General features: G+C 47.0%; 2 protein-coding genes across 2 annotated transcripts in view; one reads left to right on the top strand and one right to left on the bottom strand.

Moving 5' to 3' along the window:
• Window positions 1–23716, top strand: part of baiap2l2a (BAR/IMD domain containing adaptor protein 2 like 2a) — a 27274-nt gene extending 3558 nt beyond the window's left edge. The window contains exons 5-14 of the mRNA XM_084439047.1: window positions 1–38; window positions 315–395; window positions 19743–19874; window positions 20157–20261; window positions 20592–20643; window positions 20865–21075; window positions 21359–21424; window positions 21778–21946; window positions 22569–22606; window positions 23057–23716. The exon at window positions 1–38 is cut by the window's left edge and continues 34 nt beyond it. Coding sequence (XP_084295173.1) covers window positions 1–38; window positions 315–395; window positions 19743–19874; window positions 20157–20261; window positions 20592–20643; window positions 20865–21075; window positions 21359–21424; window positions 21778–21946; window positions 22569–22606; window positions 23057–23135 — 971 coding nt within the window. The 3' untranslated portion in view covers window positions 23136–23716. The remainder of the gene's footprint in view (window positions 39–314; window positions 396–19742; window positions 19875–20156; window positions 20262–20591; window positions 20644–20864; window positions 21076–21358; window positions 21425–21777; window positions 21947–22568; window positions 22607–23056) is intronic.
• Window positions 23717–24728: 1012 nt separating this feature from the next.
• Window positions 24729–25000, bottom strand: part of pvalb6 (parvalbumin 6) — a gene marked incomplete at both ends in the record, with an annotated part of 1683 nt that continues 1411 nt past the window's right edge. The window contains one exon of the mRNA XM_084439045.1: window positions 24729–24754. Coding sequence (XP_084295171.1) covers window positions 24729–24754 — 26 coding nt within the window. The remainder of the gene's footprint in view (window positions 24755–25000) is intronic.

Raw genomic sequence — 25000 nt, 5'->3', positions numbered from 1 at the left:
TGGACAACAATGTGAAGCTGGACAAGGAATACGTAGCAGTGAGTGACCAGACATCAAACCTTCTGTCAGATTCAGATTCAGATTCAGACATGTACAGTATATAGTACAGCGTAACGAATCAAATCTGAATCTGAATCTGACAGTAGGGTTCCTCTCATGACCTGCTGTACCAGCCATTTCATAGTAGCCTCACAGCACTACCTTCACCAGCTTATCAATACTGTCTATCTGTGCTGTGCTCATGTGGTTGAGGTGTGGTTCTGTGTGTACTCTGTATGTACTGTAATCTGTCATGGTTGTACTGTGACCTCCAGAACAGTAGGAGGCGCTATGAAATGGAGGTACGGAGCCAGGCGACTGTTCTGGAGAGACAGCTGAGGAGAGGAGGTCACCAGGTCAGTGTCTGTGTGTGTGTGTGTGTGTGTGTGTGTGTGTGTGTGTGTGTGTGTATGTGTGCGTGCGTGTGTGTGTGCGGGTGCGTGTGTGTGTGTGTGTGTGTGTGTGTGTGTGTGTGCTATGGGGTGTGATTCGTGCCAGCGTAACAAACACTCAGTGCTTTCGTCGCCTGCATTGCGTGTATAAAGGTACTTTGGCGAGCTGATTAATAGGCGTGCATATACGCACGCGTTACGAGTCGCTCGCATTCTCAGAGGGTGACGTGTCAAAACTGCCGTGCCACTTTTGCGCACATGCATGTAACGTATGCACGCTCGTGTTAAGTCAGCGGGCACTAGAAGCTGCGAGCGGGGCTCATTTGTCCATATTGAATAAAAATTAAGAATATTTATTTGCACTCAATCAAATTCCAGGACCCTCCTTGCATAACTTTTCCTAGATATGTGTCGTTTTATCTCCACTATCGCTACATTTTCAAATAAGAGCGCGCATCATCAACTAGCTGTAGCATAGGGGTGCTGAGGATCAGCACCAAAACACGTAGGCTATAATAGTATAAGAATGTATTTTGTATTTTGACATACAGTAGGCTATGGCGCAAAAGGGATTGTGAGTGTAGGCTACACTAATTAGCCTACAATCAACTAGGATGGGCTCCATAGCCTAATGATTATCAATCCCAGCTGTGCGTAATTATGCGTCCTGTGTAGCCTATAAATTGACCTTGCTTTTCATTGTAAAATATTATGCTAGATGTGCTTCAGTTTTAGGAGTCAAACCATGGCATGCCAGCCTTAACACGTGCGGGCGTTTAAACGTCTGTTGCGTACGTTGGCATGGCACTGTCGTGTAAAGATTATTTACTCTGTCTTGGGTCAAAATTCAAGAAATAACTCTAAGTTCGGATTAGTTTCAGAGTCTCAAAATAACTTCAGAGTCCGACTTGAAGGAAGAAAAAGCTCGAGGCACCAAGTTTCCAAATGCGATATAGTCTTTATTGCTCTTTGTAAAAACAAGATAGCATAAAGACGGAGATTCCCCCGGGAAGATCACACCTTTTCTTTGTCTACATTAACCTTTTATAATCTTTAACACCCTTCCCCCCACTCTTGACCACATCCCATTTTCCATACATCACAAACATTTCCACCAATCAAAATGATATCTAGTTTTGCTGGCTCAGCAAATAATCTCATATCCTACCTTCCTTCCTGTCCCCCCCCCCCCCCCCCTCCCCCCCCTCCCCCCCCCCCTCCTCCTTCCTGGGTGTAACTGTCTGCTCATTTGAGAGAAAATAAGGCCCGGCCGGAATCCCCACTTCCCCCCCCCCCCCCTCTCTCCCAGCTTCCTGGGTGAAGGGCTCTGTCTGCTTTTTAAGAGGAAAACTAGGGCTTTTCCGGCATCTCAACTACCCCCCCCCCCCCCACAGGAAAAGGAGCAACTATTTTATGCAACCTCTGCATACTCATCACTATACTCTGGCTGCTATTGGCCAAGGCTACTTGAAACCAAGCCAGGACTTTCAGCAGGAAGAAGAGAAAAAAAACATCCTGTATGCTCAGGCTGGGTGCACATTTATGCTTTCCCGCGTTAACCTGATTCAGTGGGGATATTCCCTTCTCTACCCATCCGTTCCCGATGGCTACATCTGGTGGTGACTTTTTATACTACTATCCCTCATGAGCAGATCAGCTTTTACAAGATTACAATATCATGACATGATTATAATGCAGGGGAGCTGAATCAATTTAAATCACTACAATCCCTCCTATGTGACAATAATAGTTAGTCACATTCAGACCCAACATTTCCAATATTACTGATTAAATAATTCAACATAAACAACAACACATAGATATGAGAGTACGGTTATAGACCGCACGTATACGCAGCTCTTTATGGCTGGATGACCTGAACAACATTCCCCTCCTTTGCTCACACATGTTTCATCAGGCTCCTGACCATAGAGATCCTGCTCAATTCGGCACAGTTTATTTCTACATATCTTCAGCTATATTACAAGACTTTATGTGGGTGTATGGTTTGTATAGCACACAGTTAGAGGAAAAACAATGATAAAGTGTCACAGTACAAGCCACATCACCGTTAACTGAACACGGTAAATCGGATAACTACTACACCTATTAGCAATCACCTTCTACCAGATGTCCCTAAATTAAACTAACACAAGGGGATGTTCCGCGGGTTTGAGTTCCTAAAAACCCCACCATTGCCCAACATAATAACGCCCTTGTGTACAAAAATACCTCTGTCTGCGAGAAACTTTACAAACCACTTAAGCCTATGTAACTGAGGTTCTAATACTTATATCTTAGACAAACAGCCCTCCATCATTTTGTTTATCTCTTTTTGGAAATAGTTACGGCCGAACAGCACCTTTTTAGTGCAGATACAGTAATACAAAAAGACAGTTCTTAAAACATCAATAAAACTGAAAACTATTTCTAGAACATTAGTTACATTATGTTCTTGATGGTTATAATGTTGATTGCATAGTGACCAAGTCTACTTACTACAGTGGTATACATTACTTCAGATCACTTCACAAGTATTATTGTGGGGTACACTTGATTATACATGTTATATCGATCCCACATAACCCCCTACGCAGGGGTCTCTCTTCAGTAGTCGACTGGGATGTGCCTCAACAGCTCACACAGCTCATCAAGCCTGCTTCCCAGGGCATCCATTCCGGCGATGAGGGCGAACAAGTAATGGCGGTTTTCCTCGACTATCTGCCTAGTGCTGAGTCCCCTCCTGGGCGTCATTGTGGGGACAGCCTGATTCTGATGATACCTGATGCGACTCTGGCCCATACGGCGCAGACGGCGCAGCTCTGATTTATCCTGACGGGCGGGCAGTTTATCAACAAGATTTTTGAACCTGGGCAAGGGCATTCTAGCCAGGCGCTCCGTTGTGCTGGGGGTGCAGGGAAACCAAGACAGATCCATGTTCTCCTCTGAGGAGATGTAGCTGTTATTCGCTGACCAATTGCGTGACCTGGAGCGCTCTGGGGGTGTGGCCAGCGGCTCCACCTCGACGGGACTGAACGGGCTTTGGGGCACCACTCGGGGCGAGGCGTCTACTCTCCCCTTGATGGTGCTAATGGCACCTGGGAATTCCTTTTGAGGGGCGGGAGTCATCCTTGATGACCGGGTTTTGACCCCGGTGGGTGAATTAGCTGGTGTAGTGGATGGCCAGGTTGTCGCTTGGTGTCTCCTGAAGGCTGATCCAGGTGTTTCGAAGGCGGGGTTTCTGCTGGGTCCTGGACTCGGCATACTCTGGTAGGGGGCTGTCGGCTCAGTGGGTCTCGGGGTCATCGGCGCCGTCTGGTAGGGGCTCGGGGTCATCGGCGCCGTCTGGTAGGGGCTCGGGGTCATCGTCGCCGTCTGGTAGGGGCTCGGGGTCATCGGTCCCCTCGGGTAGGGGGGCGGGGTCCTCGGTCCCCTCGGGTAGGGGGGCGGACCAGCCGGTCCCGGGGTCATCGGCGCCGTCTGGTAGGGGGGCGGGGTCCTCGGTCCCCTCGGGTAGGGGGGCGGACCAGCCGGTCCCCTCGGGTAGGGGGGCGGACCAGCCGGTCCTGGACCCCCTGCATCTCCCTGCCAGACTGCTTGACCTGTGGGGGTGTTATGAAGTAGGCCCATGGCGTATGCTGCTTCTATCTCTAATCGGGGCATCTCATCTAGCCCTCCGGGCATGACCCCCTGGGTCTCATCCTGACCTCTGGGATACTGGACTGGCCTTAAGGGTCCTAGGGGCTGCCTGAACTGTTGATTCCCCAGGGGCTGGGAATTAGATATGGATGTGGAGTGTACTATATTCTCTATCGGTTGAGGGCTGTGGTACAGGGTGACGGGGTACGGTAAAACCTGGGGTACTACTTGCTGGAGGCTTTCCTCCCCTGGTGGTGGGGGCAGAAGACTAGGTAGGGGTACGGTCTGATCGTGGGGATGTTGGGGGCGTTCATCGTTGTCCGTCCAGAATGTCCCTCCTTCCATGTTCATCTAGTAACATAATATCAAAATTAGATGGCTGTTATCATTCATACACTGAAATATCCATCATATGGGTTAGTGGCTGCTTGTTTTAACAACGGCTAAGCCCTTCCATGGCTATATAAACATTATGGTTTTCATAGGGGTGGTTTTCGTAGGGGTCGTTTTCATAGGGGTTGTTTTCTGACAGTTGGTCTATTTGGTTCTCAGCTTCCCTCCTAACCTCTTGTAGTTCCGCCTGTACCACGAACTGCCCAATGGCTGCTTTTGATATTCGTTTTAACGCCAAGCTTGCTACTGGTACTACACAACATGCCGTAATTAGTATTATTAAAATAATACATGCCACCATAATCCCTATTCCTCTCAGGACTTTACTCCAGGAAAGGCTTTTGAGCCAATCCCACCATTCATTCGTTTTCGTGCTCCAGTTGGAATTGATTACATGTTCCTCTCTCAGCAGTTTTAACTTAGATAGGACCATTGTGAGGTTCCCTCCTTCTCCTGAATGCATGGGTATTTCAACACAACATTCGTCACCAATTAATTGACAGACATTTTGATCTTCTGCTAAAAGTGTTTCTATGACAAACCTATTCTGCAGGGCCATAAGTGAGACGGCATGTAATTGCTCTTTTACGCCCTCGAGGGCCCGTATGGTGAAATTAATAAATCTTTGTTGGTTATACCATAAGTAATTGATCCACCTGCTATTGCGTGCAAGGTATTGTGCATTAATTATCTGTCCATACATGGGCACGGACCCTGCTATTTGCCCGGAGATTATCCATGCGTTACTTATTGCTAAATGATCGGTGGGCACGTTGTGCGGTTCCTGGTTCCAGGCAACGTATACCTTGTCCTCTGCTTTCCCCTTTTGATCTATGTCCCTTTTCGCCCTCCCTCCAATTAAAGCTGATGCGGCTAGGATGGTCACTTTTCCTGTTAACATTGTAGGGGCACAGATTCCTGTCCACTGGCTTGGAAGGTGGGTTTGCAGATGTTCATCCTGCTCACATATCCAGAACATATCTGCTAGCGGGAGAGTCCCTTTAGAGTAGTCTGGGGTCGCGTACCGCCGAATTTTAGTATCTGTTAGTGCATAAATCACCCTTCCTCCATTTGCCACCAACTGTTGGCACTGAAATTTAGCTTTGCTTGTAGTGTTACATAATTTTATGTACTCCGTTTTGTTTGTTCCGTCCTTTTTTTTAAGATTTATCGTAGTGTTTATGCACTGCACTAGCCCTCCTGGATCATGTAACTCTGGACTGTTACGGGTGACTATTCTTTGCAATTTTGCTCCTCTTACTATGCAAAATGGAAATACCATGTTTGATGGAATGTCTATTATTGGTGGCAGTGGGAATTCGTCTGCTGGAGATGTTAAATTCAACCTTTCTGGGCACACTCGTTTATCTTCACTCCATCCTTTGTTGTTTAGTTTTGGGTTATGAGTACCTGCCAAAAACATAGCGCAGGGCGCGAAACACCTCCTTATCCATCGACAGTCCCCTATCTGGCTTCCCGGAATGGGCCTTATGCTGGGCAGCCGTTTGGCATTATAACAGGCTACACAGGTCTCGTTACTCACTTGTCTGGCGGAGAAGTTTAGCCACTGGTAGAACATATTGGCCCGCCACTGTGACGTTTTCAGTCTGTTGAACCTGTGTGGGATTGATCCTAACACATCCCTCTTCTTTCTACTGCCTGCTGAGACCAGTTTTATCATTCCTTCTGCCCTGTTTTTTATCATTATCCTTCCGGTTTTTGTATCCCTGCAGTGATTTTTCAAACAAATCACCCAGATTGTCGTCATCCCTGTCTCATCGCATCTGCTTTTTACTGAATTGCTATAGATTCTGGTTCTATTCATGTCCATGGTTAGTGCTTCCGTATGTGTGGAACGTTTAGCGTATATTAACTGTATTTCTTTCCCTAGTGTCAGCCTCCCTTCCCCTGCTGCTATAACTCCTGTGGCCAGAGCACACTTAGCTAATATGCCTGCTTCCTTCATTGAGTGGTTTTGTTTATAGGGTGGTTCTGAACGCAGGGCTTCATAGGCTTGTTGAGCTGGTCTTATCACTGTTTGGACATTCGGTTTTGTGGCATGATGCTGTCGGAGTGAGGTTATTACAAAAATTCCTGCTAGTAGAAAGGTTATTATTACTATCAATATTCCTAAACCACATACTACTTGGGCCTCAAAATTTAGGGCATCTCTCTCCTGAACTTGCTTCATGGTCTGCCTTTTCCTTGGACTAGGTTTGTGTCCTACTATTGCCCTCACTGGGGACAGTAATAGGAGTTCAACGACGTGAGGACCTTCGCCTAGCTGACCCTCTACTATCGGAATGGATGGGGCCGTTGGTTGTAATGTCTCTGCCTTCTTCACTCCTTCTTCTGGCTGCCCCCAGTCTCTGGGAGCGCCTGACCCCCTGCGGGGAGGCATCGCCGTCCCCATCGTGGTATCCTTTTTGTTCCTGCGGGGCGGTGTCACCTGCCCCCGACACCACAGGTGACGCTGCTCTTCTTCTATCTGCTTCAATAGTCCTGCCTGGGTCGTCTGCTCTGCAGCAGTGAGTGAGATGGAACCAGAACTTCTTACCGTCAACTTTTAGGGCTGTTCTGGTTGCAAGACGGACTTTAAATGGGCCTTCTCGTCTGGGCTCGTCCCACTTTCTCTTAAACACTTTCACGTACACCCAGTCTCCTGGAGTGATTTTCTGCAGGTTCTCTGGGATGTCTGCTTCTCTTGCTTCTGTGGCTCCTTTCACCTGTTGAAACACAGCTTTATGGATTTTTGTTAGGTGCAGTAGGTAGCTGTGCAGCTCCCTTTCCAATTTTTCGAGCGCCGGTCCTTCGACAGGACCTCGGACATGCGGTACGGGCATGGGGCGGCCGGTAAGCATTTCATGCGGGGTTAAATGCGTTATTCTGTTAGTAGACGTTCGCATACTCATTAGAGCAATCGGCAGAGCCTGTATCCAATTCATCCTACTGTCCTGCATTATCTTGGCTAATTTCGTTTTTAAAGTACCGTTCGCTCGTTCCACGCTTCCCTGACTCTGTGGGTGATAAACACATCCAAATCTCTGATTGATTCCTAGCATTTTGAACGCTATTTTGACTAAACTTGCCACAAAATGTGGGCCGTTATCAGAACTTATTGTGTCTGGGATGCCAAACCGAGGAAAAACCTCTCTGCATAGGAATTTTGCCACTGACCTAGCGTCTGGTCCAGTAGTGGCTATTGCCTCCACCCACCTGCTGAAACGACAGATTACCACCAGAATATACCTCATTCTTCCTATTCTCTGCGTCATGTCAATGTAATCTAAAAAAATATGTCGAAATGGCCCATCGGGGACCGGGATGTGTGCTATTGGTGCTGGAAGGACTTTTCTGACATTATATTTGGCGCAAATCTCACATTCTGTCAGCGTTCTGTCTACTGTGGCTGCCAAATATGGTGACCACCATACTTTTTGAAGCGTTTTGATAACCTCCCCCCTGGCGCAATGGGCGGCCCCATGCGCCTCCCTGATTGCAAAATGCAACAGTGCACTGGGCATTACAAAACGCCCCTGTAGGCTGCGCCAGAGCCCTGTCTGTGGGCCTGGTGCTGCATGAGGGAGAGCCCCTCTTTTGAGCCACATAGACTTTTCCTGTGGAGAAGCTTTGTCCTGGGCCTGTATAAGTGACGGTAAGGTTATCAGTGGCAGTAAATCTTCAGTTACTAGAAGCGGACCTATTATTGCATCATCACGTGTTGCGGCTCGTTTGGCTGCTTCATCAGCCCTATTGTTGCCTCTAGCTATGACTGTGTCAGCTTTTTGATGTGCTGAGCACTTAATGACAGCTAATGCAATAGGTAAAAGCATTGCTTCTAACAATTGGGATATAGCGTCACCGTGAGTGATGGCTGTGCCATCAGCTCTGAGAAATCCTCTTTGTTTCCATATACTTCCGTAAATATGGCACACTCCAAACGCATATTGTGAATCAGTAAACACATTGAGTTTTTTTCCTGCTCCTAGTCTACATGCAGCTGTCAAAGCTTTGATCTCAGCTAATTGAGCAGAGCATGGCTGTGCTAAATGTAAGCTTTGAATGACATGAAAAGATTCTTCATCCTCACTCAATTGCACCACACCATATCCAGCGTGATTTCCTTTCTCGTCGCGAAAACATGAACCATCTACAAATAGAGTGAGGTCAGCTGCGATTGGTTCGTTGTGTAGATCATCGCGTGCACGCATGAACGTATTGGTTGCTAAAACACAATCATGTGTCGTACCATCTGTTGGCAAAACCATTTTGGTGGCCGGGTTTACTGTTCCACACCGCTGGATAGTAAGTTCAGGTGCAGACAATATTACCTCATACCCCGTGCATCGGGCATGAGTTAAAACAAATCTCTGACTAGTGAGGAGAGCATGTAATTGGTGTGACGTATATAATATTACCGGATACCCCATAGTGATTGATGCGGCTTTCTGAAATGCAAAGGAGGCTGCAGCTAAACCTTGATAGCACGGAGGCAGCCCTGCCTCAATATTATCGAGCTTAGTACTGTAATATGCGAGTGGTTGTTTTCCTGCTGGAGTGTTTTGCATTAATACAGCATTTGCATAGCCTGCCCTCTCCGCAACATACAGGTGAAATGGCTTAGTGTAATCCGGATTTCCTAAAGCAGGGGATGTTTGTAGGTCGGCTTTTAGAGCCAAAAACGCCCCATCCGCTTCCTCAGTCCACTGAAGCTGACTTTTTTGGTCTAGTTGACCTGCAGCGCGTATGAGAGCTCGTAATGGTGCCGTCTTGGAGGCATAATCACAGATCCATGGTCGACTATATCCCGTCATGCCCAAAAATGATAGCATATTTCCAGTTGTGTGTGGTTTAGGGGCCTTCACTATGGCCTCTATCTGTGACTGAGCTATTTGTCTTTTGTCACCACATAACTGCCTCCCTAAATATTCTACACTGTTTTTACAGAATTGTAGCTTATCTTGGTTGACCTTGTGACCTCCTTCTGCTAGTCTGGTTAGTACTGTTATTGAGTCTGTCTCACACTGATCTTTAGTGGAACTGCAGATTAATAGGTCATCTACATACTGTAACACTGTACTTGAAACCTGTAAATCTCGTAAGTCCTGGGCCAGTACTCTATTAAATGCTGCAGGGCTGTCAGTGAATCCCTGCGGTAGTCTCGTGTACTGGTACTGCGAATTTCGAAATGTAAATGCAAAAAGATATTGTGACTCTTGATGTATGGGCACACTAAAAAACGCTGAACATAGATCTATGACAGTGTACCATTTGGTTCCAGGAGGGATATTTGAGAGTAAGGTGTGAGGATCGGGAACGACCGGACTGGGGACCTCCACAATTGAGTTCACAGCCCTCAAATCATGTACCAATCGATAATCATTAGAGTGTGGCTTCTTTATTGGAAAAATGGGTGTATTACAAGGGCTCTGTGCTTTTACCAGAACTCCTGCGTTCACCAGGCCTTCAATTGTAGAAGTTATCCCTACGATGGCATGTTCTTTGAGCGGGTATTGCTTTTGATAGGGTAATCGCACTCCTTTTTTTATTTTGATGTGTATCGGTTGCGCTGACTTCACAAACCCTACATCTGTCTTGTGTCTCGACCATAAACACTGAGGCACCTGGGCCAATAAGTTGTGTTCTTCTGTGGTGAGCATTTGGCTTACTGGTGCACTAGCTGTAACTATGACTCGCTCTGCTATCCCTACATCATAAACTTTGGAGGATATTCTAAGGAATTGTGCATCCGGAGACACATGAATATGTTTGTTATGGGTCGACTGCCATTCTGGAATTTGCATCGCTGTTTTAACCATTGGACCTAACTCATGAGACTCATGTCCCTCTGTTATCATTAATGTAATGTGTGGGGTTGACCCCTGCACCTGAAACCATTCTCGGAGCTCGCTTGGGAGCGTCACTGCTGCGGCCGCCCCCTGTGGACCCACGTAAATGTCATTACTGATCACTGAATAGTGTTTTTTGTTGATTGTTTCTCGCCAGCAGGCATCATAGTCCTCATGAGTTTGTTCAGTGGTGTACAGGAGTGTGCAGTGAAGTGGTAGTTGTGGATCTTTGGCTCCTCCCACTTTCGTATGCACCCAGGGCGCCCATTCTAACCAGCGCAGTTGTAGCATTGACTCCTGTGGGGTCAACTGTAACCAGTAAACCACTGGTTGTGGGTTTATGTGTTTCGGTGTCGCGCTCCTAGGTGTGTCTCCGTGTTCCTGATGTGTCATAAGGGCCATCAGGCGTGTTGGTGAGTGTTCTGGGAACGAGACACGTAGGCCATCTGGTGTGCACATAATGCTGGCTTCTAGAGGGCATAAAATGTCTCTTCCTAATAGATTAACAGGAGTTTGAGCTGAATATAACAAAGGTGCCACGATTTCTTTACCTGCAATGAACATTGGGACCGGCTTAGTGAGGGGTATTATTTGTGTTTTCCCAGAGAAACCTACAGTTTTTATAGACGAGCTGGAGAGGGGCAAATTGCACCTGTGGCCGCCGATACATGAATATGTCGCCCCTGTATCAATCATAAAAGTGTGTTCTTGGCCATGAATCAGGACAGGTAAGGTGGGCTCATCATGTGGCTTGGTAGAGATGATTGGTGACATTGTGTCCCCCTCGGATTTCTCTGGGCACCCCTATTCCCATTCTGCAGCAGGACCCATCCACGGGTTTGTTGGGCAGTTTCCCCTGACGTGACCCAATTTTTTGCATCCCCAGCACTCTTCTCCACGCCTTGGGGAGTTTTCAGCTAGGTTTGGTGTTGACTGAGCGTGTCTATATTGTTGCTGACGCTGGTCCTGATTTCTTTGTGCGTGTGGGTCTCGTGGTTGTTGCGGTTGGTGGCCCCCTGTATTATATTGAGTGAGAGGGCCTCCTCTCCATCCCCCGCGTCCTGGTTTATCTCCTTGTTGCATTGGTCTTCCTCGCCCCTGTATTGTGCGGTAAATATCTGCGCCGGAGATGTGCACGTGGATGGGGGGACAGGGTGCCACCTGAGTGGGTCCCTCTCGTGGTGGTGACTGGGACTGGTGCACAACTGGAGCCTGGGTCATTGGTCCCTCTGTGGTTTGGGCTGGCGTGATTGTTACCACCGGGGCCTGAGTTTTTACTTTGTCCTTCTTCTTGGTCAATTCTCCCAATTGCAGCTGTGTTAGTTTGTGAGTTAGCTGTTTGCTCAGTTCTTCTGCATCTCGTTTTTCTTTTCTGCAGATGTTCACATGATGGACGACATGTTCTGAGAATAGTGGCCATTCCATCTTCAACAAACCTACCACGCAATCCAATCTTTTCTGTATATCATTTGTCATGGCTTTTTTCACCATAAGTTTGAACAGGCTTTGAGTGGTGAGATTTATGTTCCAGGCACTTCCTGTCTCATCCCTCCACTTCCGTTGGAAATCATGCAGAAACTTGGATGGGCACTCATCATCTTTCAATTTCACTCCTTCCAGTCTGGAGGGGTCCATTTTTTCTGGATAATGCTTTCTGAGTTCCGCCCATATCATTGTGCGATGTCCTCCGAACCCCACCCCATTGTGGTGGGTTCCGGTTACTACACCTGGTATGCCTGCTCCTGTGAAGATTTCTTCGGTGGTCTGTGTCCCTGCGAGATGCATCAATAGAGCTTTTATGTCGCCTAATGCCAAAGTCAGTCCGGCCGTGCTTTCTTCCAATGTTAACACCCACTTATTAGCTCCATCTGTTAGGGCTGGTAATCTGGACGCGAGCCCGATCATATCCATGAACGCCCAGGGAATATATGATGCTGCTTGTCCCTGTCCCTTAACTACTAGTGGATAGATTGTCTCTGCTGAGCCGTGTGTGTGTGTGTCAGGATCATTCCTGCTTCGTGTCAATCGTCTTCCTTCATCTCTTTCCCAGCCCTGTCTGTTCTCTCCCCCCTTCTTTCTCCGGGGCTGGGTGGTCTCCAACTGTTCCTCTTCTTCTTCGGAATCCTGCTGCATCCTCTCATTTGGCTGCGTTGGTGTCATTGTACCTGTTAGTTTCACCGTCATTTTCCCCTGTGTGTCGGGGTGTAGCCCCGCCCCCTTATGACGATGTCGTGGGCCCCTGGCCGGACCCGGCCTGGGGCTGAACGGGCTAAGATTTCTGCTCAACTCTCCTATATGGTGTTCGGCTCGGTTTAGCTGTGCGGTGGTTTTCCGCACGGCTTCGGCCATTAACTCATTGATTTGTTCATTGACTTGCTCCTCCTCTGTTTGTATCCTTTTTGGGCCTTCTGCATGACCCGGCTCCTGTGGAGAATCAGTCAGGTCATCTTGTCTCTGTGGCAGTGTGTGGTCTGTCTCATTCAGGACATCCCGTCTTGGTTCTCGCTGTGCCGGGACCGGTGGTTTGAACGCTACGCTGTGAACGGGACGGGTCAGAGGGGTCTTTGATGTAGACTGACCTTTCTTCTGATGTTGTTTTTCTATGAAGTGGTATCTTTGTCTGTCTTCATCCCCCTGTGACCCTTCGCCTTCAGATGTGTCATCATTGACTGCTATTTCAGCTGGTTTCGACTTTTGTGTTAGTTTCACTGGTGTTGATGGTGCCTCTAGTATTTTCAGAGTGAAGTCTCCTTTCATTGAACAGTTTACCTCCACCTCTTTTCCTTCCTCTACCTCTCCTTCTGTTAATGACGGGTAGATCCCTGCTTTGAATGGATTACGTTCACCTGAATATGGGGGCGGTTCAAAAGGCCATAAGGGCGCTGTGGGTTTTATCTCCTGACTCCCTGTGTTATTGTCTTCTTTTATTTTTATTATGCCTTTGTTTATTGCTTCCTGCTTGGCTTGCTTCATGAACTTCTGTCTTTCTCTCTCTAGTCTAAACCACTGCAATACTTCCATTTCTTTTGTTCTCTTCCCTGTTCTTCTGTTGCTGGTGTCTTTGGCCTTATGATGTTTTATGTTCATTGCCATCTCGTCACAACATGCCATCATAAAGCTACCCTCTTTCGGCCATAATGGGTTCCTCGAATGCCACTTTTCCATATAATTTAATATTTGTTTTCTGTGTGTCGGGTGTTTTTTCACCACTATCTCTACTGCGGAGGGCCCTCTTTCATTCTCAATCCTTTTTTTCCTTTGGGCAGCCCCCATATCTCTTTATCCTGATTGACTACCTAGAGGCTTTGTGTTTCTCTGGGGATGTGTGTGTATATCGGTGTGAGGGTGTTTGCGTGCGTGTGTATGCGAGTGTGTGTGTATATGCTTATTGTAAGTGTATCTGTGTGTGTGTTTGTTAATGTGGGGGTAAACGTGTAAGGTTATGTGTGTGTGTGTGTGTGTCTGTGTGGGTGTGTGTTTGTGGAATGTAAGCGAGTATGTATGTGTGTGCGTGTGTGTCGTTCAGAGGGTTGTGTGTGTGCGTGTGTGTCTGTGTGGGTGTGTGTTAGTGTGTGTGTGTGTGTGTGTGTGTGTTTAGCCTTGTGAGTGCGGTGTGTGTGCGTGTGTGTGCGTGTGTATGGAAGGTGTGCGTGCGTGGGTGAGTGTGTGTATCGGGTGATGAGGGTTGTGTGTGTGTCTGTGTTTGTGTGGGTGTGTGTTTGTGTGTGTGTGTGTGTGGAAGGTGTGATGTGTGTGTGTGTCTGTGTGGGTGTGTGTGTGTGTGTGTGTGTGTGTGTGTGTGTGTGTGCGTGCGTATGTGTGTGTGTGTCTGTGTGGGTGTGTGTGTGTGTGTGTGTGTGTGTGTGTGTGTGTGTGTGTGTGTGCGTGCGTATGTGTGTGTGTGTCTGTGTGGGTGTGTGTTTGTGGAATGTAAGCGAGTATGTATGTGTGTGCGTGTGTGTCTGTGTGGGTGTGTGTGTGTGTGTGTGTGTGTGCGTGCGTATGTGTGTGTGTGTCTGTGTGGGTGTGTGTGTGTGTGTGTGTGTGTGGGAGGTGTGCGTGCGTGTGTGTGTGTGTGGAAGGTGTGATGTGTGTGTGTGTCTGTGTGGGTGTGTGTGTGTGTGTGTGTGTGTGTGTGCGTGCGTATGTGTGTGTGTGTCTGTGTGGGTGTGTGTCTGTGGAATGTAAGCGAGTATGTATGTGTGTGTGTGTGTGTCGTTCAGGCGTGCGTGTGGGGATTTAGGGTGTGTGCATGTGTGGCGTGTGTGTGTGTGTCTGTGTGGGTGTGTGTGTGTGTGTGTGTGTGTGTGCGTGCGTATGTGTGTGTGTGTCTGTGTGGGTGTGTGTGTGTGTGTGTGTGTGTGTGCGTGCGTATGTGTGTGTGTGTCTGTGTGGGTGTGTGTGTGTGTGTGTGTGTGTGTGGGAGGTGTACGTGCGTGTGTGTGTGTGTGGAAGGTGTGATGTGTGTGTGTGTCTGTGTGTGTGTGTCTGTGTGGGTGTGTGTCTGTGGAATGTAAGCGAGTATGTATGTGTGTGTGTGTGTGTCGTTCAGGAAATGTGGTGTGTGTGTTTAGGCGCGTGCGTGTGGTGATTTAGGGTGTGTGCATGTGTGGCGTGTGTGTGTCTGTGTGGGTGTGTGTGTGTGTGTGTGTGTGTGTGCGTGCGTATGTGTGTGTGTGTCTGTGTGGGTGTGTGTGTGTGTGTGTGTGTGTGTGCGTGCGTATGTGTGTGTGTGTCTGTGTGGGTGTGTGTGTGTGTGTGTGTGTGTGTGGGAGGTGTACGTGCGTGTGTGTGTGTGTGGAATGTAAGCGTGTATGTGTGTGTGCGTGCGTGTGCGTGAGTGCGGTGTGTGTGATGGAGATGGAAGGCGCTCGTGCGTGTGTGGTGATTTATGGGTGGCTTAATGAGTGGTGTGTGTGTGTGTCGTGTGCTCTGGAGAACCTGTGTGTGTGTTGCGAAGCGTGTGTGTGTGTGGCGAGCTGAACTCGCCTGTATGAGTTTTTGAGGAGTGGGTCAGAGAAAATTATCGCACAACACAGATCTTTTACTGTAACCTTACAGTAATAAAATAACCAGAGCCCAAAACACTGCGATGATGCAAATGATGTGCCCACTCTCGAGTTTTATATAGCGCTCATAAGCCTGTTCTCGCTTATGGTGTCTATTGCTTGGCTTGTTAAACCGCCCTGCACCGGTTATTTTTGCTCGCTTAGTCCTATAAATCTTCCTCATTAAATCTAACGGGCCTCTGAGCTAGCCGGGCTATTCGCTCTGCCTCCCCTTATCAGCTCGCTTGAGTCTTGAGGCCCCTACGATCGTAAAATTACGGCCTCGCTGTCCTGAACTCAATTTTTAACACTTATTTAACAAACTACATTCGGTTTTAAATCATAGAACCACTCGCTATACTTTTTAGGAAAAGAAAAATAACCCCCAACCCAAAATTATTCTATTCTCAACTCTCATACTATTTTACTCCGTCGGCATGCCTATTTACACTTATTTACAATTTTTTACTCTGATCAGATTTATTGCCCTCTCGGCCTCGCGCAGCCTCCTGTGAGCACACACACAGGCCCCCGTCCGCGCGTACTGTAGGGCACGCAGGCCCTTACAAGCTACTTAAACCGGTAGCCTTTTCTATAAAAGTGTACAAACAGACACCAACAAGCTACTCAACCAGGTAACTTTTTCTATATAAGTGTACAACCAGACACTAACAAGATAAGTGTACAACCAGACACTACCAAAATAAGTGTACAAACAGACACTCTTTCTCTGATCAGATTTATTGCCCTCTCGGCCGCGCGCAGCCTCCTCTAAGAGCACACACACCGGCCCTCGTCAGCGCATACTGTAGGGCACACAGGCCCTTACAAGCTACTCAAACTTTTTCTATCTTCGAAGTCAACAATGTACACTTTAATCTTTTAACCAAACGTCAGAGGAGGAATTTAAACCTAAGTAGGCTAATTTATTCCTCAAAAGTATCAATCGTACAAATCCACCCTAGGATTGGGATCCACATATCTTGTACTATTTCAACTTATGACTCTGGCTTGTCAGAAGCGGTTAGTTTGTGCAATCATTCATTCATTTTATCCGCACCGAGGCTCATGCATTTCCTCTAAATCATGCAGTATGGTTAATGACAAACGATCACATAGGATACTGGGTGCCTTCAATGTTTTAATTTAATCAAAATTTGATAAACACAATTTAGAGTAACATTTTATTCTAGATTCTTTGAAGAGGGGCATTTAAGGTACCTGTTAGTCCGGGCGGATCTCGACCACGTCAAACACACGTACACAAATCAGCAGATTTTATAAACGGTTCTGCTTACCTCTGTAATTTAGGGCCCGTGTGTGTTTTGGCGTGGAAGGTCCCCCCGGGTCTCCTCGGTGACCTTTTTGCCGTCCTCCTCCTGGTTAGGCTCGCCAAATGTCGTGTAAAGATTATTTACTCTGTCTTGGGTCAAAATTCAAGAAATAACTCTAAGTTCGGATTAGTTTCAGAGTCTCAAAATAACTTCAGAGTCCGACTTGAAGGAAGAAAAAGCTCGAGGCACCAAGTTTCCAAATGCGATATAGTCTTTATTGCTCTTTGTAAAAACAAGATAGCATAAAGACGGAGATTCCCCCGGGAAGATCACACCTTTTCTTTGTCTACATTAACCTTTTATAATCTTTAACACCCTTCCCCCCACTCTTGACCACATCCCATTTTCCATACATCACAAACATTTCCACCAATCAAAATGATATCTAGTTTTGCTGGCTCAGCAAATAATCTCATATCCTACCTTCCTTCCTGTCCCCCCCCCCCCCCCCCCTCCCCCCCCTCCCCCCCCCCCTCCTCCTTCCTGGGTGTAACTGTCTGCTCATTTGAGAGAAAATAAGGCCCGGCCGGAATCCCCACTTCCCCCCCCCCCCCCTCTCTCCCAGCTTCCTGGGTGAAGGGCTCTGTCTGCTTTTTAAGAGGAAAACTAGGGCTTTTCCGGCATCTCAACTACCCCCCCCCCCCCACAGGAAAAGGAGCAACTATTTTATGCAACCTCTGCATACTCATCACTATACTCTGGCTGCTATTGGCCAAGGCTACTTGAAACCAAGCCAGGACTTTCAGCAGGAAGAAGAGAAAAAAAACATCCTGTATGCTCAGGCTGGGTGCACATTTATGCTTTCCCGCGTTAACCTGATTCAGTGGGGATATTCCCTTCTCTACCCATCCGTTCCCGATGGCTACATCTGGTGGTGACTTTTTATACTACTATCCCTCATGAGCAGATCAGCTTTTACAAGATTACAATATCATGACATGATTATAATGCAGGGGAGCTGAATCAATTTAAATCACTACAGCACGTTCCACACGTCACACTATAATATTAGCAAACCACACAAACGTGTGTCTATACGCATGCTTATTCGTTTGATCAAACTATAAGGTGTAGTGTTAGGTGTCAGGTATTTGATGCACATATTAGGAGTGACGTGTCAAAAGTGCCGTGCCAACGTTCAAAACATAGAACACGCGGGCACACGCCTTTACGTGTTAACTGCGAGCACTAGAAGCACCGAGTGGTGGTAATTTTAACACAAGTGAATCAAAATGATAATTGTTTGCACTCGATCAAATTCAAGGACCCTCCTTTCATTACTTTTCCTAGATATCAGTGTTTTTATCACATGTTTACATTTCGGCCTTCTGTCTAGACTGCAGTGCTCTTTTCTGTCAGCAGATGTCGCAGGCGGGTGATTTATATTTATATTTGTAGCATAATGTAGGCTATGTGTTATAATTATGTGCAAAATGATGACAATCACCTAAATCAAAAACAATGAAGCACATGTATTGCTATAGTTCGTTACCAAATGTTAGGCTTGTAAGACTCAACTTAATCATTATTAATTCCGCTATTCCTAAATATCAGAAGAGATATCTGTCTCACTCGCTCTCGGAGCAGGTATTGCGCAACACAAAGCAGGTATTGCGCAACATAGCCGCGCGCCAGGAGACCCGCTCTGAGAGACAGAGAGAATGAGTCTTTTTCTGTGAGGGAGGAAACACGAGCAATATTTTCAATCATGCTTTCCATTGATGAATCACGAATAATGTATATAAACAGTGCAAATAAAAATAAATCGAAATAATAGGCCTATTGTGCAAAAAAAATAGCCAAACGAATTGTAGGCTACATTTGAAAGTGTTCAGCCTGGTTTAGGCTGGCCTATAGGCAAAAAAATGAATGCATTGATACTGCAAAATGGTTTCATTTGAGCTGAACACTACACAACTGATTTAATAATTTCTATAATATCAGGTGATTGCTTTGAATGTTACAAATTAGTTGAAACAGTGGTAGCGATTTGCAACCTGGTAGCCTACAGTCTGGGGAAGCATTGGGCCTTCCCGCGCCACCACAGAAGTGGGTCTTCGCTCGCTCCAGCTCATCTTGAGTTGAAGGCATAGTCCTCCTCCCCAAAGAAAGACCTGTAGGCCTATTGTTTATTTCGATTCATTTTTATTTGCAGTTTTACATTATTCTATATGTGTTTTTTTGTGGACCAATGTTTGAATAAAATTTGGCTTCAAAACGACATCTGGTAATTTACCTACATTTGATTTATTTTATTTAGAAATAGATAGCCCTCTATTGACAAGAAACACGTGTATCTGAACATTTGTTTTAAATTGCGAAGAGTCATTCAGATATTAGGCTTTATTAAAAACAAGTTGCTTAACATGTGCGAATTCCATTTATTGAGAATGCATTACCAATTGGCAAGGATGAGATTAGAACCAGCTATGATTTAAAGGCGACCTTACACGTGCGGCCGCTAACACGTCTGCTGCGCTAGCAAGGCACTGGCACGTTTGACACGTCGCTATGCAATTTCTGCACACATTACAAGACGTACGTACGTACGTACATCTATGATTTTACCAAACTGTCATGTGTAGTGTTGGTGTCGCATATGTGAGGCGCATCTAACCTGTAGTGTTGCCGTCACGCACACGATGCGCAATACGTGTAAACAACATGTGCACAGCGTCTGCGTTACAGGTACGTTACAGCTATGAGACGTCTGTCTCTCCATTGTTTGTCAATGGAAATTATACACGTGCGTTTAGACGTTTGATGTCATCGCGTCTTCTTAAGTAGGCGCAAGTCAAGCGTTTCAGTATGGTGTGCTGGCACTAATCACACCCCATAGTGTGCGTGCATGCGTGTATGTGTGTGTGCGCGTGTGTGTGCATATGTGTGGTTTTGTGTGATAGTGTTTGTGTGATAGTCAAGTTGCTCATGTATTATTTCTGAACTATTAGGTCTTGTTGCTGGTGCTGTGTGTGTGTGTGTGTGTGTGTGTGTGTGTGTATGTGTGTGTGTGTGTGTGTGTGTTGTATTGTAATGATTTATTTACAGGACGGCAGTGAGTATGTGTACTTCCTGAGAGAAAGCCAGCGTGAGGCTTTGAAGGAGGAGGAGAGGAGATATCGCTTCCTGGCTGAGAAACACTGTGGTTTCACCCAGTCCTTCGTCTTCCTCATGGATAAGGTACACACATCTCTTTGGGACGAATTAATTAATCTTGAACATACACACACACACACACACACACACGCACATGCACACTCATACACACACACACACACACACACACACACACACACAACCACACCACATGGTATTCTACACACAATACACACATTCACTCACTCACTCACTCACTCACTCCACCTCTCAGCCTGAGTCTACACATGTTTACTGCTCAGAAATAGCTCCACTGTTCCACTGTTGGTCACGTCCACACCTCCGGCGTGTTTCCCTGTGTGACAGACAGGGGTCGCTCTCCAGGAGAGAGCGGATGGCTGGAGAGAGCTGGTGGATGCCACGCGAACCTCCGACACCAGCCCCTCCTCTCACCTGGACCAGGACAGCATGGTGAGAAACATGTTTGCAGTCTTACAGGAGATTAGCTTGTGCTGTCCGTTTGTAGTGACCGTTTTAGAGTCGAAGCTCACTGAGAAGCTCTATCATGCTGTCAGTCTGGCCCCGAACACACAAGCCCAGAGCTCCCTGGCACAGCAGTGATAACAGTCCCGGATGATGGTGGATTACCATTGTTTGTTTGGTTTATGGTCTGTGTGATTTGCCTATCCCCTGATAGAACTGTTTGTGTGTGTGTGTTTGTCTGTGTCTGTGTGTGGGTGTGTGTGTGTGTGCATATGTGTGTGTGTGTGTTGTGTTGTGCAGGGTGGGATGAGGGAGGAGGAGAGAGGGAGGAGCAGAGAAGTGCAGCCTCTGGGGAGAGTGCCCTCTAGAGGTAAGGCCATCTACTGCATCCTAATGCTGCCATAATGCTATTTCAATATTGTCTGGGCTATCTTTACTCCTCTCTCCTGCCTCTTCTTCCCCCTCCCCTCCCTGTTTACACCCCTCCCTCACTCTCTTATTCCATTCCCATCTCTCTATCTCTCTACTTAATAACATTTTTCCTTATCATCGTTTCTCCCCCCCCTTTCTCCCTCCTCCTCTCTCCCACAGGCCCCTCCCCCCAGGGCGGTCGTTCTCGCTCCAGCTCCGTGGGCGACTCCCTGGGTACATCTGGAGGCGGGAGGCCCATGAGGGCCCTGGTGGCCCACAGCGCCGCCTCCAGCCCCACGCTGCTGCCCTTCTCCGGGGGGGAGCTTGTCACCGTGCTGGTCCCGGCTCCTAGGAACGGGTGGCTGTACGGCCGCGCCGAGAGCAGCTCACGGTGAGGGGCCGGCCGCAGGGGCCGTACCAGTCGCAGCGTAGACTTATACGTAGAACATGTGTACGTTAGAACTCGAATCTCAATTCATCTAGTTCACACTGTAGGCATTACACATGTGCTACATATGTACAGTATAGGGGGATAATCGGATCGTGTACACACTTTGATTTACAATTTGTGTGTGTGTGTTTGCTTTGTGAACTGGCCGTGGTCTGTCCTCGCCGGTCTCCACCACCCATCCCTGCGGTCATCTGTCCTGTCCTGTCCTGTCCTCCTAACCCAGACAGGGCTGGTTCCCAGCTGCCTACGTTGAGCCTCTGGACGAGGGTCCCAAACGACCCAGCTCCAGGTAATGTAATCCTACGATCACGATGGGCAAGTGGTCAGTACGTGATTCTACAATACGTGACTCTACTATCACGATGGGCTAGCGACCAATATCTATACCGCAGTGACTTTGATAAAGCCTCCGCAGGCTAAATTTAGTGTTCATTATTAAGCAATGAGGTTCAATAGCACAGGCTTTAGCATAATCTGGCTTCCATGTCACAATCATCTGAAAACAAGGCCAACTGAATCAAGGCCTTCAAGCCTACAATTAATTATTTAGGAAATTTGGGTGACCTATCGCTGTGAGGAACAATGATGAAGGATCCATTTTTCCACATTAAAAACTTTTTTATTCTTGTTCCTTGTTCCCAGTTCTACCCTCAGGAGCAGCAGCAGCACGAGTAACCTGCTCGACGACTCAGGAGGAAGCGGCTACAGAGTAGCCCCGCCCCCGCCCCCACCTCTGTCCAATAGACAGGCAGAGATGCGTCCAATCACGCCCACCCCTGAGAGGAGGGCAGAGTCACACTCAGACAACAGGGTAAGGGCCATGGTGCAGATAAACGTTCATGAAAAGCCTTATCGTGGCCACGGGTCAAAGAACAGTCTCAAATCTACAGTTCATTATGTAACCATGTTTATTACTGTTGTATTTCATTGTTGTCAGTACAGTACTTAGTCACAGCTATAGCCTATCAACGATATACTGTTTAGGGTGTGGAACTATTGGGTAAAGCTACTGACGAGAGAGCGTTTCACCTTCCGCCCAGCAGGGGCACTGTGTCAATGTGCTGTTCTCAATGACGCCACAGCCTGCCTTCTGGTGGATGCAGGGGGGCAGCTCCAGCTGCTGACAGTGTAGGGGGTGAGGCAGTGTGTGTGTGTGCGTGTGCGCGTGTGTGCGTGTGTGTGTGTGCGTGTGTGTGTGTGTGTGTGTGTGTGTGTGTGTGTGTTTTGCATGGTTTGGCACCTGGCATGGTTTGCTCTTGTGTGTTCGTGTCAGATTCTCCTCTGTAGGACAGTCATGTACAGTAGGCTGAAATATGTGTGGTGGACATGGAGGAAAATGGACAGAAAGATTCTTCAAGCATTATTATGGTGAGGATCGATACTGACAATAACTAATGACACCCCTTCTATCGCCATCACTACCCCCAACACAGAGATCCGAGCACAGACCTCCACCAGGACTCTTCCCCAAGTAAGGAGACACTAAGTCACTGGTTTTTGTCTCTACCCTACTGAGGACATGCTGTCGTAGGCCTTCTCTGTCATACTCTCAGAATATGCTGTCTATTATGGTGTACACCATCGTGATGGCATGTTTCTAGATGAGGTCTTCATTGTGAATGATTGGATGAGAAACCATCTTGAATGGGGCCGCCATGGCGTCGGTGATTGCTGTAGAATAGCTCTCCAGCAGAGAGTGAATGGCTGTAGTCATCTCGGATGCCACTGCTCTGTAAAGGCTTGTGGCGAAATGAACAATCCTCTAGTGATGAGATGATGGTCATGAAGAAAGAGATGCCAATGTTTTGTGCTGCTTCCATTTCTGGGCCAATTTCATTTCTGCAATTTTGACAGTTTGTTCTGAAGTGATGTCATGGCCAAACCGTATTAAACCTTCTCTCCCCCTCTTTCTCTTGTGTAGAGGCACCAACCCTTTTGCCACAATCAAGCTGAAACCTACGATGACCAATGATAGATCGGCTCCCCGTCTCCATCGGTGATAAGGGATGACATCATAACCTTGAGAGGCACAGAGTGATTACTATAGTGATTAGTGATTACTATTGACTTGTATAGCCAGACCCATCTCCACACTCTGGCACCATATACTGTATCTTATTATCATTCTGAGATAAGGGGGAAAATATTGTATTTCTTGAAATCAATCACAATCTGGTGCTAAGCTTTTTTTTTCAGCGTTTCACTGTGCCCTTGTACAATAGTGTCAGGGGATTGCATCTGATTGGCACCGCTGGAATTGAGTGGTGCCAATGAAAAGCTTATCTCAAAAACCACAGTCAGACTGCAGAGTGATTAAAGCTGTTGAGAGCAGTTTGACGTCCCAAACCCTCCCAATATTTTACAGAATAACCTGAAAATACTGTAGGGATTGTTTGTGTTCCAAATAATCAATAACCAGGGAATGGGGATAGAATTTAAAAAGATAATTGATAAGTAAACATTGCATTGATTGTTTTTCTGACACAATGTTGTAAATATATTAGTGTTGTGTAAGCATGAGTCATGCACTGTTTTAGAATCAGGGATACTGCTGAATAGAAACCTCAGTTGTGCAGAACTTCCTTTCAGGAATCCGGTGTAAAATAGTGATGGATGACCTACTGTACACTAAACTCCATTCTGCTGCCTCAAGTCAAATACAAAGATTCCTCTGTGTTTATTTGCTCAGGCAGTAGCGTGGCCTACACAAGGACCTCAGCGATGCTAGCTTCAATCCTCCGCTGGGCATACTTAACCTAAATTAGCCCTCAGTGTGAATCCAGTCATGCTGATGGGAGATGCGTGGAACTGTTCGGTTAATAGGTTAACTGGATACTGGATTTTGTTAATAAAACGAATAAAGTAGCATACAGTATGCTCTTCCCTTTGTGTTTGTGGAGTATTGTTAACTCTGACACAGTTTCGTGGCTGTTAAAGGCGATGCAGAAAGGGATTCTGTTAAGAGAGGTATCAGGGGATGAAAGAAAGCTAGTGTGAATCAGTGATACTTGAGGCATTTTTTATTTATTTTATTTTGTTCTTTCACAGCTTGACCTCTTTCTTCTTTTGGCATGTTTTACAACAGCTCATTACCAGAGGATAGAGAGATGGATAGAGTGATACATGGAGGGAGGGAAGCAGAAGGGCAGTGCCATAGGAGGAATAGAGAGTGAAACAAACAGGGATACAGAGTATAGCGAATAAGAGAGGGAAAAAAGAAAGGGGGATGAAGACAAATAACCTCAAAGAAGATGAGGGCGTTTTTCTCTTTTCGAATATCTACATAACTTTAACTGGAGGTTCAGCCTTCTTCGGCAGTTTGATATCTAGGCCTATATATAAACAGAAACACATGTTTGTATAAAAAGGCAAAATAAATAGCGCAGCACTGCGCTGAGGGGAGAGAGCTACGCGTCAAAGAGGGCAGAGGGGTGAGGGAGGCGGACGTGAGTAAGTGTGTGTGTGTGTGTGTGGTGGGGGGGGGGGGCAGCTTGCAGTCTGAGCAGGTGAGGATGGGGAGGAGGATAAGGGGGGGAGGAGGGGGGGTCGTGTAGGAGTGGCGGAGCAACAGTCGACCGGGGAGGGGGTGACATTTACTCGTGCACCAGGGTGACGAACTCTGAAAGAGAGCAGCAGAGGACAGGGTGAGGGTCGACACTCTGGTCGGAGATCCTGAGGATCCAGTATCTATCTTCATTCCTCCTCATTAATCAACATTATGGCGGTCATGGACACAGTATCCATCCTCTACGTTTCACATTTCACAAAGAATCATTCTGTAATCCTGATCGTGGTTTCATAACGGATGAGATCCGGGTCCGGTATGTAACCTAGAAGACCACAGTAGCTTGGCTTAGATAGCTAG

The sequence above is a fragment of the Borostomias antarcticus genome (genome assembly GCF_949987555.1).
Source record: "Borostomias antarcticus genome assembly, chromosome: 5".
Lineage (NCBI taxonomy): Eukaryota > Metazoa > Chordata > Actinopteri > Stomiiformes > Stomiidae > Borostomias > Borostomias antarcticus.
This window is presented reverse-complemented; position numbering and strand designations above follow the sequence as displayed.